General features: G+C 43.7%; 2 protein-coding genes across 2 annotated transcripts; both read left to right on the top strand.

Moving 5' to 3' along the window:
* The first annotated feature begins 5,921 nt into the window (after window positions 1-5,921).
* LOC140369306 (ADP-ribosylhydrolase ARH1-like) lies at window positions 5,922-9,384 on the top strand. Its single transcript, XM_072456602.1, has 8 exons — window positions 5,922-5,944; window positions 6,649-6,772; window positions 6,833-6,941; window positions 7,720-7,818; window positions 7,894-7,999; window positions 8,465-8,731; window positions 8,809-9,023; window positions 9,191-9,384. Exons 1-8 carry the CDS (start codon window positions 5,937-5,939, stop codon window positions 9,337-9,339), a joined length of 1,077 nt encoding a protein of 358 aa, XP_072312703.1. The 5' UTR covers window positions 5,922-5,936; the 3' UTR covers window positions 9,340-9,384.
* Window positions 9,385-10,177: 793 nt separating this feature from the next.
* Window positions 10,178-13,488, top strand: LOC140369307 (ADP-ribosylhydrolase ARH1-like). Its single transcript, XM_072456603.1, has 8 exons — window positions 10,178-10,351; window positions 10,835-10,952; window positions 11,033-11,141; window positions 11,816-11,914; window positions 11,981-12,086; window positions 12,411-12,677; window positions 12,742-12,956; window positions 13,235-13,488. The coding sequence occupies exons 1-8, from the start codon at window positions 10,344-10,346 to the stop codon at window positions 13,381-13,383; spliced, it is 1,071 nt and encodes a 356-aa protein (XP_072312704.1). The 5' UTR covers window positions 10,178-10,343; the 3' UTR covers window positions 13,384-13,488.
* Window positions 13,489-13,626: the final 138 nt, after the last annotated feature.

Genomic DNA, 13,626 nt, shown 5'->3' with positions numbered 1-13,626 from the left:
GAGAGAGAGGGGCCATTTAAAACATTATAATCATCAAGCATGGCATTAACTTCCACTGCTATGCAGATGACACTCAGCTGTATTTATCAATGAAACCTGATCAGAGCGATCAAGTAGACAGACTTAGTGCTTGTGTGAAGGAGATAAAAACCTGGATGACACTTAACTACCTGCTTCTTAACCCTGAAAAAACCGAGGTCATTGTGCTTAGCCCTAAACATCTACAAGACGCTCTATCTGAGCAGATAGCCACACTGGACAATGTCAGTGTAGCCTCCAGTTCTACTGTAAGAAATCTTGGAGTCTTATTTGACCAGGAGCTCTCATTTACAGCTCATATAAATCAAGCCTGCAAAACAGCCTATTTCCATTTGCGCAACATAGCCAAAATCAGAAGAATCCTGCCTAAAAGCGATGCTGAAAAACTTATCCATGCATTTGTAACGACTAGATTAGACTACTGTAACTCCCTGCTTGCAGCGTGTCCTAAAAGCTCCAAAAAAAGCTTTCAACTGGTTCAAAATGCAGCAGCAAGATTACTAACAGGAACAAAAAGAAGAGAGCACATTACGCCAGTGCTGAAGTCTCTTCACTGGCTCCCCGTCGAGTCTAGAATCAAATTCAAAATTCTACTCTTGGCCTACAAAGCCATAAATGACATGGCCCCATCCTACCTCAAAGATGCTATAGAACCATATCATCCAAACAGAGCTCTTCGCTCTCAGAATGCTGGCCTTCTGGTGGTCCCAAGAGTCTCTAAAAGTACAGTAGGAGGTAGAGCGTTTAGCTCCCAAGCTCCTGTGTTATGGAATCAGCTCCTGTCCATGTTAAATATGCTGACACAGTCTCTTCATTTAAGTCCAGGCTTAAAACGTTCCTCTTCGAAATCGCTTATGGTCAGACTAGTTAGGAACAGAAACATAAACCCACAGCTTTAGCTACGCTGCCCTAGGAGCAACTATGCTGGGGGAAGTATGTCAGCTTGAGCACTATCCTCTTCTTCTGACTACTTATGCTATCAAACAATATTTATTTTTAATTCCACTTGCAAACTGTTCACCGCCTTCTTTTTCTTTCTCTCACTCCTGAGGACCTGTGGACCCAGATGTCCCTCTCCTGGTGAAGTGGTCCCTGCCCTGTGTGGACGGTCCCTCATCTGCCTGAGGAGTGGGTCCAGCTCGACTCAGACGGTCCCTCATCTGCCTGAAGAGTGGCTCCAGTTCGCCTCAGTCGGTCCCTCATCTGCCTGAAGAGTGGCTCCAGTTCCAGTCTCCCTCGTGTCCGTCTGTCCGTCTGTGAGAGTCGGATCTCTCCTTCACTGGAACTCCTCCAGGTTTCTACGCTTTTTTCCCAAAGAGGTTTTTTTTGTAGTTTTTCCTGGCCGAGAAGGAGAGTCTAAGGACAGAGGACCCTGGGACATCGTCCCTCGCCACCACAGACATTGTCTGACTTCATCGCCACCACAGACATTGTTGATTCATTTCTCCCTGTGGCCCTCAGAGGCAACTGTTGTTGTGATTTTGGGCCTTACAAAAATAAATTGATTTGATGATTTGATTTGATTTGATCACACGAGAAGAACTGTCTCCTGCTTGATAATTAGTGAATGGAGAAGATCTTTGATGCCGTTTGGTTTGGCTGCTGTGCAACACCAGAATAGGTTTCCCCTTCTCTGTTTGCAGCTCTTTTTCTGTAATAATTCGTACAAGCAAAAAGTGAGTGTTGTGTTTCTGTTTTTTTTGGTTTAATGCTGCTATCACCTTTTTGAAAGCAGTCACCATCATTGGGATTTTGTGAAAAATGAAAGTAAGTAACATTTCAATATTTGAATTACTGTAGAATGAAGTAACTTTTGGGTCTTTTTATATATTTCTGAACATGTAAAAAACATGGACACATTTTATGGAAGTAAGCCACAAGTTCTGAGTATAGAAAACCCCTTGGGTGCTAGCAGAGGCTGTCAGGAGATGCACTCTGTTAGTGAAGTAAAACAGGGTAAATGAGGCTAAAAGCAATAACCTTTAGCTTTAAAATAGAGAAGCAAAAGCTGAAATGTGTGGTGATGGTAAATGCATTTTTTCCTAAGGAAATATGTTCTGGAAAGTGTCATGGCCTAAATATGTCATAATGGGGAAACAACAACAAACGACTAGATTTCGCAGACATAGAGGCTCTTCAAGTATAGCAGAGGAGGGTGTAGTAATTTGAATTGGATGCCTTGATGTTGTGAAATAGCAAAAAGAGCTCTAGAGGAACACAGCCAAAATGAAACAAACAAAACGTTTTAATCTCAGGCAGTTTTCAAAAAATGTTTTGCAACTGAGTGGGCTCACTATCTCTACAGCAGCTGGCTCTGCAGAAGTCAGACCAGCTCATTTTCAGAGGGGCTGCTGTTAATTCAAAACGAGATAGACAAATATTGTATGTAGGCTATATGTACACTACAAGCTATATTTTATAACTTTAAAATGATCTTTAAAGGTGCTCCCCTATGTGTCATTAGAATCAAACACAGAAAAGTTATTGTTTTCATCAGCCCCACGTATTGCCTGCACTCTTCTGGCTCGAGGCAGAGCCGGTGACAAATCGCCTGCAGCCCCTCTCCCCTGACAACTCCAGCTCCCATTATAATCCACACCTCTGTTTGAACTAAATTGTCTGCAATACCAGGCGAACTCACCTCATGACACCAGGTTCACAATCAGATAACGTCAATCATAAAGCTTTCAAGAAGTGCTTTTGGTGTGGTGTGGAGAAACTACGCCATCTGGCGGAGTGCGCTCAAATCACAACACAATGAACTGCTTATAGTTATTAGTTATATATACTATAATATGATACTATACTATATAATATAATATAAGTATATTATATTTTATTATATGAATATGGATTAAATTCATTATTTGCCTCAAAATGCTACAATCAATACAAAGTTGTTTGAATTATTTGCAACATTATTAAAAATAAATACAAAAAAGCACATGTACATGAGAATTCAGTGTTTGCCATGACACTCGTGAGCTCATGTACATCCTTTTTCCACCGATCATCCTTGAGATGCTTCTACAACTTGATTGGAGTCCAACTGTGGTAAATTCAGTTGATTGAACATAATGTGGAAAGAGGAGAACCTTCCAAAAGAACCAACTCCACCAATGAAGCTTGTATGGTAGACTGGCCAGACGGAATCCACTCCTCAGTACAAGGCACATGAAGGCGCCGCCCTTCTGGACTTTGCAAAAATGCACCTAAAAGACTCTCAGACCATGAGAAACAAAAATCTCTGATCTGATGACACAAAGATTTACCTCTTCGGCTTGAATAGTAAGCGTCATGTCTGGAGGAAACCAGGCACAGCTTATCACATGGCCTGTACTCCACAGCATAGGTGTCAAACTCTGGCCCGCGGGCCAAATCACACAGCCAAAACTACATTTAAAAGTTTTTTTAGATCTTGAGAAGTTTATTTTGTTATAAAGTCAAATGTTTATCTCTGTGTAGATCAACTCTGAAGTTGTAATGCACATAAACTAAAGCACAGAATTGGTGAAATTACACTTGTTTTTCTAAATACATTTCAGTTTATGAGAACAAACGTTTTGTAATTTGTTTTAATCGATCCAGTAATTGCTTCAATTGCTTCATTTATTTCTTATATTTTTAATAGTTTTATGTTTTACGTTATGTTCGGCCCGCGACCCAGCCTGAGCGTCGAAATTCGGCCCGCGGCCCAAATGAGTTTGACACCCCTGGTCTACAGTGAGGCATTGTGGTGGCAGCGTCATGATGTGGGGAACTGAGAGACTAGTCAGGATCAGAAAGATGAACGCAGCAGTGCATAGAGACATCCTTGATGTAAACCTGCTCCAGAGCTCTGGACCTCAGACTGGGTGAAGGTTCATCTTCATGGCCCTGAGCCCACAGCCAGGAGAACAAAGGAGTGGCTACAGGACGACTCTGTGAATGTTCTTGAGTGGCCAAAGCCCAGACTTAAACCCAACTGAACATCTCTGGAGGGATCTGTAAATGGCTGTGAACCATCACCACCCAAACTGATGGAGCTTGAGTTCTGCAAAGAACAATGGGAGAAACTGACTAAAAAATAGGTGTTTCAAAGCATTATACTCAAAACGACATGAGGCTGTAATAGTACCAATAATGCTTCAACAAAGTATTGAGCAAAGACTATGAATACTTATGTACAAGTCAAATCAAATGAAATCAATTTATTTTTGTAAGGCCCAAAATCACAACAACAGTCGCCTCTGAGGGCCGAGTGCTTTTTTATGTTTAATACAATTGCGAAATATTACAAAGAATTATGAATTTAATCAATTTTGGAAGAAGACTGTAACATGAGTCAGGACTAAACATGGACCGGCCTCCTGCTGGTGCCAGAGTCAGGACTAAACATGGACCGGCCTCCTGCTGGTGCCAGAGTCAGGACTAAACATGGACCGGCCTCCTGCTGGTGCCAGAGTCAGGACTAAACATGGACCGGTCTCCTGCTGGTGCCAGAGTCAGGACTAAACATGGACCGGCCTCCTGCTGGTGCCAGAGTCAGGACTAAACATGGACCGGCCTCCTGCTGGTGCCAGAGTCAGGACTAAACATGGACCGGCCTCCTGCTGGTGCCAGAGTCAGGACTAAACATGGACCGGCCTCCTGCTGGTGCCAGAGTCAGGACTAAACATGGACCGGCCTCCTGCTGGTGCCAGAGTCAGGACTAAACATGGACCGGCCTCCTGCTGGTGCCAGAGTCAGGACTAAACATGGACCGGCCTCCTGCTGGTGCCAGAGTCAGGACTAAACATGGACCGGCCTCCTGCTGATGCCCAGAGTCAGGACTGAACATTTTATGACATTTAATAAAATCAGTTTTATGCAGCTAAAATCTAGAGCAATCTTCCTGAAGATGTGAGACAGGTTTTACTCTGGCAATGTTCAAATCTAAGCTAAAATCAGTTTTGTTTAGCTGTGCATGAGACTCAAATGATTTAATTTGCACTCTTCTCTTTTATGTCTTAAACGGTTTGGTGATTTCTGTATTTTGACTGCATTTGTTCCTGTTGTGTGAAGCACTTTGAATTGCCTTGTGTACAAATTGTGTTCTACAAATAAACTTGTTTTGCCTTTGTGTTAGTTAAACAGTTTAATAGACTTACATTGAGACAGGCCTAATTTACTAACGAAAAGGTTACCAAATAAGTAACAAACAAACAAACAAACATTAAGAACTAGAAGAATGAAAGGAAACATGATCTGCTTTGGCGAGTGTCTCTCTGCTGGACTCATTAAAGGTCAGATCTCCTGCAGCAGGTCAATCATCATTAGTCACTCTTTGTTTCCACATGTGGCCTATGACCATGTGAGCCCCAAGCAGCTTCAGTGTAGGCTTAACATGAAACATACAGTGTTTAATAAGCTGGGGAACAACATCTTATTTGGTGGGATCTGGTGGTAAAGGTCATACATAAAAAATGGAAATTCTTATTGAATTACAATTTTTAAATATGACTGTGATCCATCTGTAGAGCATGAAACACATCAGACTTTTCGAAGTATCTATTTTGCCGCGGGTTGAGGTTAGCCATGAGGCTAGCCGCGGCTCCCGAAACTGCTGGGCTATTTGACCGCGCCGGGTTAGGGTTAGTCATTAGTCATTAGCCACGGCCCAGACTTTTTATAGTCTACAATACGTTATTTTGAAAAGGAGAGACTTCCTTATTCAGTTCCTGCTAAACGAGGAAGTGATTGTGTGGCTCTCCGCGGTAGAGATATTATAATAGATCCACGCGGTAGATCCATAACAGATCCAGATCCATGGCCGTGACTCGCTCGTGAAGACAGTTGTTGTAAAGCAGGAAATAGATTTTCGGGGAGATTCTTCTGGAAGTTTCACATCTGCGGAAGTGGACGCACGTTTGGCCTGGATGGACGGGTGAGACGCGAGAATCTTAGCAACAATGTCCGCTATAGAGAACTTAAACTGTCTGATAAACTTACCCCGTGAAGCCAGCTGAAGCCTGGCTAAAATAAACTCGTATTTCTTGTGTGGGCTACGATACTATAAGTATAAGCTCCTTCCCTTTGGGGCCAGGACTCCCCTGATAGAGATGCCAAATCTCAGTGGGACTTATTGTAAATAAAATAATTAAGTAACGTTTTTGGTCAGCTATTAGGCCTAAAGTACCTTAATATAAGCTTTGTATTATGAATTACTTACCTAAGTAAACCGACAAGATCTGTAAGAAGTATCAGTAACTGCTTTACCGGTTCAATATTGTGTTGTGTTACGACATTATAAAACACATAAAACAACACAATACAGTGAAAGTCACAATAAAAACATAAAAACATATAACATAAAATTAAAAAACAGATAAAAGTATTTCAGTCATAGGCGCGGCTACGGTCTTTAGTTTGGATTTAATTCCGGAAAGGCTATTCCACATGCTCAGTACAATAGTTTAGGCCTATAGTTTATACTTTCAAGGGGAATATTATCTAAATAATATATACGTAAATGTACCAATAATATTAACAGCTCTAGATATATTAAAACTAAGTGGGAAACTTTGTCATCATCCCCTTCACTCATGTGATCATTAACACGCTCTTGATTATATTTCCCTGTCTTTTCAGTGTCATTTCCCCCGCCTCGGTGGGCCACTATAAGGCGGCCATGTTGCTGAGTGGTGTTGGTGATGCTCTGGGATACAGAAGGGGCGACTGGGAGTTCAATTTCTCTGGACCAAACATTCTTGCGGTTGGTACTATTTCAGAGAGATAACAGGTTGTGGACGATGTTATAATGTTGGATTGTTAGGAGCTGAAGCAGCTCGGGGGTTTGAAGAAAATCAAGGCCAAGCTCCCAGACTGGCCTCTGAGCGATGACACAATTTTGCATCTCGCGACGGCTGAAGGTTTGGCAACAGGTGAAGTCTCCTCTGTCTCTCCTCTGTCTCTCCTCTGTCCCTCCTCTGTCCCTCCTCTGTCTCTCCTCTGTCCCTCCTCTGCCCCTTTTCTATCTCTCCTCTGTCTCTCCTCTGTCTCTCCTCTGTCCCTCCTCTGTCCCTCCTCTGTCTCTCCTCTGTCCCTCCTCTGCCCCTTTTCTATCTCTCCTCTGTCTCTCCTCTGTCCCTCCTGTCTCTCCTCTGTCCCTCCTCTGCCCCTTTTCTATCTCTCCTCTGTCTCTCCTCTGTCCCTCCTGTCTCTCTTCTGTCCCTCCTCTGTCTCTCCTCTGTCTCATCTCTGCCCCTCCTGTCTCTCCTCTGCCCCTCCTCTGTCTCTCCTCTGTCCCTCCTGTCTCTCCTCTGTCCCTCCTCTGTCTCTCCTCTGTCTCTCTTCTGTCCCTCTTCTATCTCTCCTCTGTCTCTCTTCTGTCCCTCCTCTGTCTCTCCTCTGTCTCATCTCTGCCCCTCCTGTCTCTCTTCTGTCTCTCCTCTGCCCCTCCTCTGTCTCTCCTCTGCCCCTCCTCTGTCTCTCTTCTGTCCCTCTTCTATCTCTCCTCTGTCTCTCTTCTGTCCCTCCTCTGTCTCTCCTCCGTCTCATCTCAGCACTGCACAGAAAGCAGCCTGTGAGTGACGTCGCGGACCTGCTGAGGTAAAAGTGATCCAGAATGATTAGAAGTAACATGAGTGCGTCTTTTTTTTTACCTGTGTTAATTAATTTGTAATTGTGATTCAGTCAAGGTCTAAAACATGTTGTCTCCAGGAAAGGAAGGAGAGGCTCTGCTGCATGAAGTGGCTGCTCTGTATAAAAAGGGAATGTGTGACATGTCAGGCAGAGCACCAGGACGCACCACTGTCAATAGTGAGAAAAGAAATATATATTTTTAAGTGAATTTAGATATTTGGTGAAGTCTTATGTCTTTTTTTTTTTGTCAAGGTGCATCTCAGCTCAAGCCCGGACAAAAAGAGGGCTACCGGGTGCCCTACTGTCCCAAAGCAGGAGGATGTGGAGCCGCCATGAGAGCCATGTGCATTGGTCTGAGGTGAGTGGTAGGAAACTGTCGCTATATTATCATCTCATAGTTTTGTTTGAGTTATTACAAAAGAAAATGTTAAAGAAATGTAGACAAAAACAAAGCAACTGAAGCATATGGGTCTGGATGGAAAGTCTTTTTATTATATGAAGTAGGTTGTTATAAGATTGGAGGAGTATTTGTTTTAGGTTTGCCTGTATGTTATGCCTTAATTTATTAATTACTACTTCCATTCAAACATGATATTTTGCCGTTCGCAGTAAATCTTATATTTTACAGCTTAGAGATATGTTAAATGTATAAGTTTCGAACATCAGCAAAGTAATTAGGACCTTATTTCTGAGCGTACAAAACACCCAGTGGCCAGTAGGGGGTGCAAACTCTTACTTCTGCTGGTGCACTGACAGCAAAAGTATGAGTCTAAATGAGGCTAAAAACAATGCAGTGCAGTGGCAATAACGGAGTACTCTTCAGGTATCCAAACCCGGAGCAGCTAGAGACTTTGGTGGCAGTTGCTGTGGAGACGGGTAGGATGACCCACACTCACCCCACAGGGTTCCTGGGGGGTGTAGCTGCGGCCTTGTTCACAGCGTACGCCGTCCAGAGGAGACCCATGGAGTCGTGGGGGACAGGGCTCCTGAATGAAGCCTGTCCAGTCGCAAAGAGCTTCGTGAAGAACGCAGGCTTTGCTGTGAAGGAGACCGAGAGAGACTGGGACTACTTTAGCGAGAAGTGGCAGAGGTAAGAATGGTTCAGTACCGACTTTAGCTCCACTTTTATACTGATTCAAGTTGTAACGTTATTCATTTTAACCACAGCTACTTGGATCTGCGTGGACTGTCAAGCGGGGTGGGTCCCGTGATCTGGCCCGACGCGTACGGCCCCGCTGAAAGAGATGAAGCCTACAAGAGCTTCAGTTTCAGCGGCTGGGGAGGAAGCAGTGGTCATGATGCTCCGATGATCGCATACGACGCCTTGCTGGGGGCAGGAGCGAACTGGGAGGAGCTCATGAACAGGGCGGCTTTTCATGGTGGTAAGTCAATTTGCATCCCCCGAAAACGTGTACACTTTGAGCAAAATTGTGTTCTGTGATCGAAACTTTAAAAACTAATGTCTTTTATGTTTGTGTTAAAACTCAAAGGACATTGTCAATTGGCTGTATTTGGCTGTAAGTGAAATATGACTTTTTCCTGTTCGTAGGTGACAGCGATAGCACAGCTGTGATCGCCTGCTGCTGTTGGGGCGTCCTGTACGGCACAAAGGGGGTCCCAGAAGGAAATTATGCTAAACTGGAATACAAGGACCGGCTGGAGAAATGTGGGGAGCAGCTGTATGCCCTGTCACACTGAGACTTAACCACAAAAATACCAGTTTGAGGACCACTATATTTTCTTAAGCCTTAATTATAATCAACATTTGTTTTGCATTGTTTCGTCTGTGAGCCCCCAAGACTATGCTGCTAAATATGCACATGATTCCCATTATCTAGGCAGAACAAATTCAACATAATTGTTAATGCAGTGTGTCCACCGAGAGGTAATTGCTTTATTTGAAGCCTTCTATGCCTGGAATGAAATAAGGTATGAATGTTAAATGACACTGTTTGGACCCAATGACGATAAAGCAATGTACGAATACATTGTATAACCTAATACACACTGTATTAAACCATGTATTAGCATTTTTGGAAATTATTTTAATATACATATTTGTGGAGCCTATATTTACATCAACATATCATATCAACATCTCATTTAGAAAAGCCATAGGAAGGGGGTTTAACAAAACTGACTGAGGTTGAAACACAAATTCACATTGATCCATGCCGGACTCAAATCTGTAAAAAGAAATATTAACATTTTCATCCATCTATGCAGTCATACCGTTGATTTAAAATCCAAATTGCTGCAATTAGAGGGAAAAACAGGCTCTCTAATTCTGTGAAAGGTCATTTGCATAAAGGCTAACAAGTGGAAAATGGTATTTGCTAAAATGTGACATGTTTATATGGTAATTACAGGCTTTCATTCATATGCACTTGTCCCTGTTAAACTAGAATGTGTTATTCATGAACCACAGAAAGTCAATAAGTATCCCAGTTGTTGAGGTTCATGTGATCTGTAAAAGGGGCAGGAGGGGATCACAGCTGCTGTCATGTCGAGTCTCGAGTCACGCGATAGACTCACAACTGTCCCCGGGAACTGTCCTGAACATGTGCGGAGTCTCCTGCTGCAGAGTGTAACTGTCCTGAACATGTGCGGAGTGTAACGAGCGTAACGTGGTCTCGAAGCACCGGTGTCCGCTAACGCCTGTGGCCGCTTGGAGGAGCTCGGTCTGCGGGAGACGCGCTGCGATGAACCGGTGAGAGCAGCGGATTGTAGCCACTTAGCAAATCGTAGCAAGTGTTTGTAAAGACCACACAAGAACGCACACTTAATGTGTACAGACACGGGTCGGCCTGGGTGTGTTTTTGGTGATTCAAAATCCTCCTTGCATCATTATTTAGTCCCAATCTACTCTTTTACTAACTATCGCTGCTTTTCCCATTACTTTGTATAAAGGCTACAGAGCCTCAAATAGCCTAGCAGTTTCAGGATCCGCGGCACGGCCATATAGCCTCATGGCTAACCTTAACCCGGTGCGGTCAAATAGCCCAGCAGTTTCAGGAGCCGCGGCACGAAATAGCCTAGCAGTTTCGGCCGCGCGCCGCGGCTCTGTAGACACTCCCATGTATTATAAGCAAATTGAGCTAAATAAGTAGCCTGTGCTGACCTTTGTTTATGTGTAGCCGAAAGTGAAAGAATGATTATGGAAAGTCTTTATGAACGTGTCTGCTCTCCTCAGCACTCATGCCTCAGTGGAGCACTACAAAGCCGCCATGTTGCTGAGCGGCGTCGGTGATGCTCTGGGTTACAGGAACCAGCTGTGGGAGTACAATGAGTCAGGACCAGCCATTCACCAGGTCAATGCAGGGGGCCCAGGGCCCAAGTGACAAACGTCCTCTGGATAGTCAGTATAGCTTAATAAGATTTGTCTTTGCAGGAGCTGAAGGAGCTTGGTGGTGTGAAGAACATTAAGGCTGAGCTTCCAGATTGGCCTGTGAGCGATGACACGGTTCTACACTTAGCCACCGCTGAAGGTTTAGCAACTGGTGAGGGCAAAGTGCTGGTTCAGTTGTCAAACCAAGGTTTCCTGGAGTTTTCTTCCCTCCTCAAACACACAGGAGACAAGGCCGGGCCTGGCTAGTGCAGATGGGAGAAGCAGGTGCACCAGAGCCACTGCCGCTGTGTTTGTGTCCTTAAGCAAGACACTTCACTCACCGCAGATTGGCAACCTGCCTCAGCCAGTCTATCCCAGGGCAGCTGCGGCTTTAATGGTTTACCACCACTGAGTATGGAAAGAATGCATGGAATTGTAAAGCGACCGTATCTGCAAAACCGTGATTATATTGTTGTATAAGACTAATACATTATATTATACATTTAAACAACTTTGAGTCGTTTGATGTGTCTCACTTCTACATCTTGTTTTCTGCGATCAAATCAACAAGATTAAAGCTTGACATTACCTTGGATTTGTTGACAGCTCAAGTCAAAAACCTGGGAATGGGAAAAACTATCTCAGATCCAATTAGAGCCACATAATTAGAATGCAGATTAGAGGAAATAGAACAAATATAACCCCCAAAGCCTGAAATCTAGATTTAAAAATGATTTGACCTACTTAAAATCTAAATGTTGTCAATTGATTATTCATATTAGGCCCATTACTTAACTAAATGTTTTAAGTAATTTATACAACAAGACTTAATTCCACCATTTGCAGGTAAAGTAGGAGAGGAGTTGCTGCATGAAGTAGCTGGCCGATACGTGGAGGGGATGAAGGATATGGACGGGAGGAAACCAGGACCGTCAAGCATCCTGGGTAAAAATATTGTTATAGAGTTAGAGAATCACAACTGTCACATGTCATAAACTTTTTTTTATTCAGGGGTATCTCAGCTGAAGCCAGGGGAGGAAGGGGGCTTCCGTGTGCCCTATAACCCTGACGGGACAGGCTGTGGAGCCGCTATGAGGTCCATGTGTATTGGTTTACGGTAAAGTTCAACAACTTTTTTTTTCCGTACAAACACTCACAAAATCTTTCCAGGTTCCTGTTCTTAATCTGACATTCTTAATCCTACATGTAGGCCTATTTAACTTTTAGTTATTTTGGGTCAAGTCCAATATCTACGACAACAGGCTCATGAGATATTACTATCCAACTGAAAGCTTTAAGCAGCAGTAATTATCAGCTCTGCCACTTGGACCATTCAGATTCATTATTGATTTACTATTTATTGATTGGAGATTGCAATAAAATACCCATGAATGTCCATTTTGTTCTGTGGAGTGGACCATGTTCGATTCATGCCCAACAGGTATCCCAAACCCGACCAGCTGCTGTCATTGGTGGCAGTTGCCGTTGAGACAGGCAGAATGACTCACCCTCACCCCACGGGGTTCCTGGGAGCTGTTGCTGCTGCCCTGTTCACAGCGTACGCCATCCAGAGAAGACCGATCACGACTTGGGGTCTAGGCCTGATCAATGAAGCCTGTCCAATCGCTAAGAGTTTTGTTCAGGGGCGAGAGTTTGCTGTGGAAGAGACGGAGCGAGACTGGGACTACTTTAGTGAGAAGTGGCAGTGGTAAGCCTTTAGTGTTTGAACTAATGCAAGTTGGTGTGGAAAGTGTCTATATGTTTATGCACAGGTACCTTGATGTGCGTGGACTGTCGACCGGGGTGGGTCCCGTTATCTGGCCTGAAGCGTACGGCCCCGCTGAAAGAGATGAAGCCTACAAGAGCTTCAGTTTGAAAGGCTGGGCAGGACGCAGTGGTCACGATGCTCCGATGATCGCATACGAAGCCTTGCTGGGGGCAGGGGCGGACTGGGAGGAGCTCATGAATAGGGCGGCTTTTCATGGTGGTACGAAACACAATTTTACATTTACAACAGCTCAGGTGACCCTTTTTAAAATGGGTTACTTTTTATTCCAACATTTAATTCTTTAGTGGGGCATCTGTAGCCATTGCTTGAAGATGTATGAGTTTTATAGATTTAACTAGTACAAAGTGTTTGTGAATGCAGTAGCCCCAATGTAGTAAAATATTTGGAATTTGCAGCTCAAAGTACATAATTTTGTGCCTTTTAATTCAATTTAGTGATATTGCATGACCTCTTATCTCCAATTCTTTTGTTCATAGGTGACAGCGATAGCACAGCTGTGATCGCCTGCTGCTGTTGGGGCGTCATGTACGGCACAAAGGGGGTCCCAGAAGGAAATTATGCTAAACTGGAATACAAGAACCGACTGGAGAAATGTGGGGAGCAGCTGTATGCCCTGTCACACTGAGACTTACCGTAGACATGTTATGCAATACCAAAATAAACAAGGCAAACCAGTCCCACTGACCCAGAGACAATGTTAGGTCCCCCTAGTGACCACTTAAAATAATACACACGTTGTACTGGCTAATCCAAGATAATGTGTGGGAAATCTCTGCGGAGGTTAATTACCTTGTTTCCACAGATACATAATACATACTGCCTGAATAAATGTCAATTGCAAATGTGGAAAATTGAGCCAACTAATTAA

This window comes from Eucyclogobius newberryi, unplaced genomic scaffold (genome assembly GCF_026437365.1).
Source record: "Eucyclogobius newberryi isolate DKJ021-1_F unplaced genomic scaffold, fEucNew1.0.hap1 SCAF_20, whole genome shotgun sequence".
Classification (NCBI taxonomy): Eukaryota; Metazoa; Chordata; class Actinopteri; order Gobiiformes; family Gobiidae; genus Eucyclogobius; species Eucyclogobius newberryi.
This window is presented reverse-complemented; position numbering and strand designations above follow the sequence as displayed.

Bases quoted from the DNA above. Each gene is read 5' to 3' on its own strand.
- LOC140369306 (XM_072456602.1), top strand. The intron at 7,819-7,893 runs GTGAGAAAAGAA...TTTTTTGTCAAG, and splicing joins AGGACGCACCACTGTCAATA to GTGCATCTCAGCTCAAGCCC. The intron at 8,000-8,464 runs GTGAGTGGTAGG...AGTACTCTTCAG, and splicing joins GCCATGTGCATTGGTCTGAG to GTATCCAAACCCGGAGCAGC.
- LOC140369307 (XM_072456603.1), top strand. The intron at 12,087-12,410 runs GTAAAGTTCAAC...CATGCCCAACAG, and splicing joins TCCATGTGTATTGGTTTACG to GTATCCCAAACCCGACCAGC. The intron at 12,678-12,741 runs GTAAGCCTTTAG...GTTTATGCACAG, and splicing joins TTTAGTGAGAAGTGGCAGTG to GTACCTTGATGTGCGTGGAC.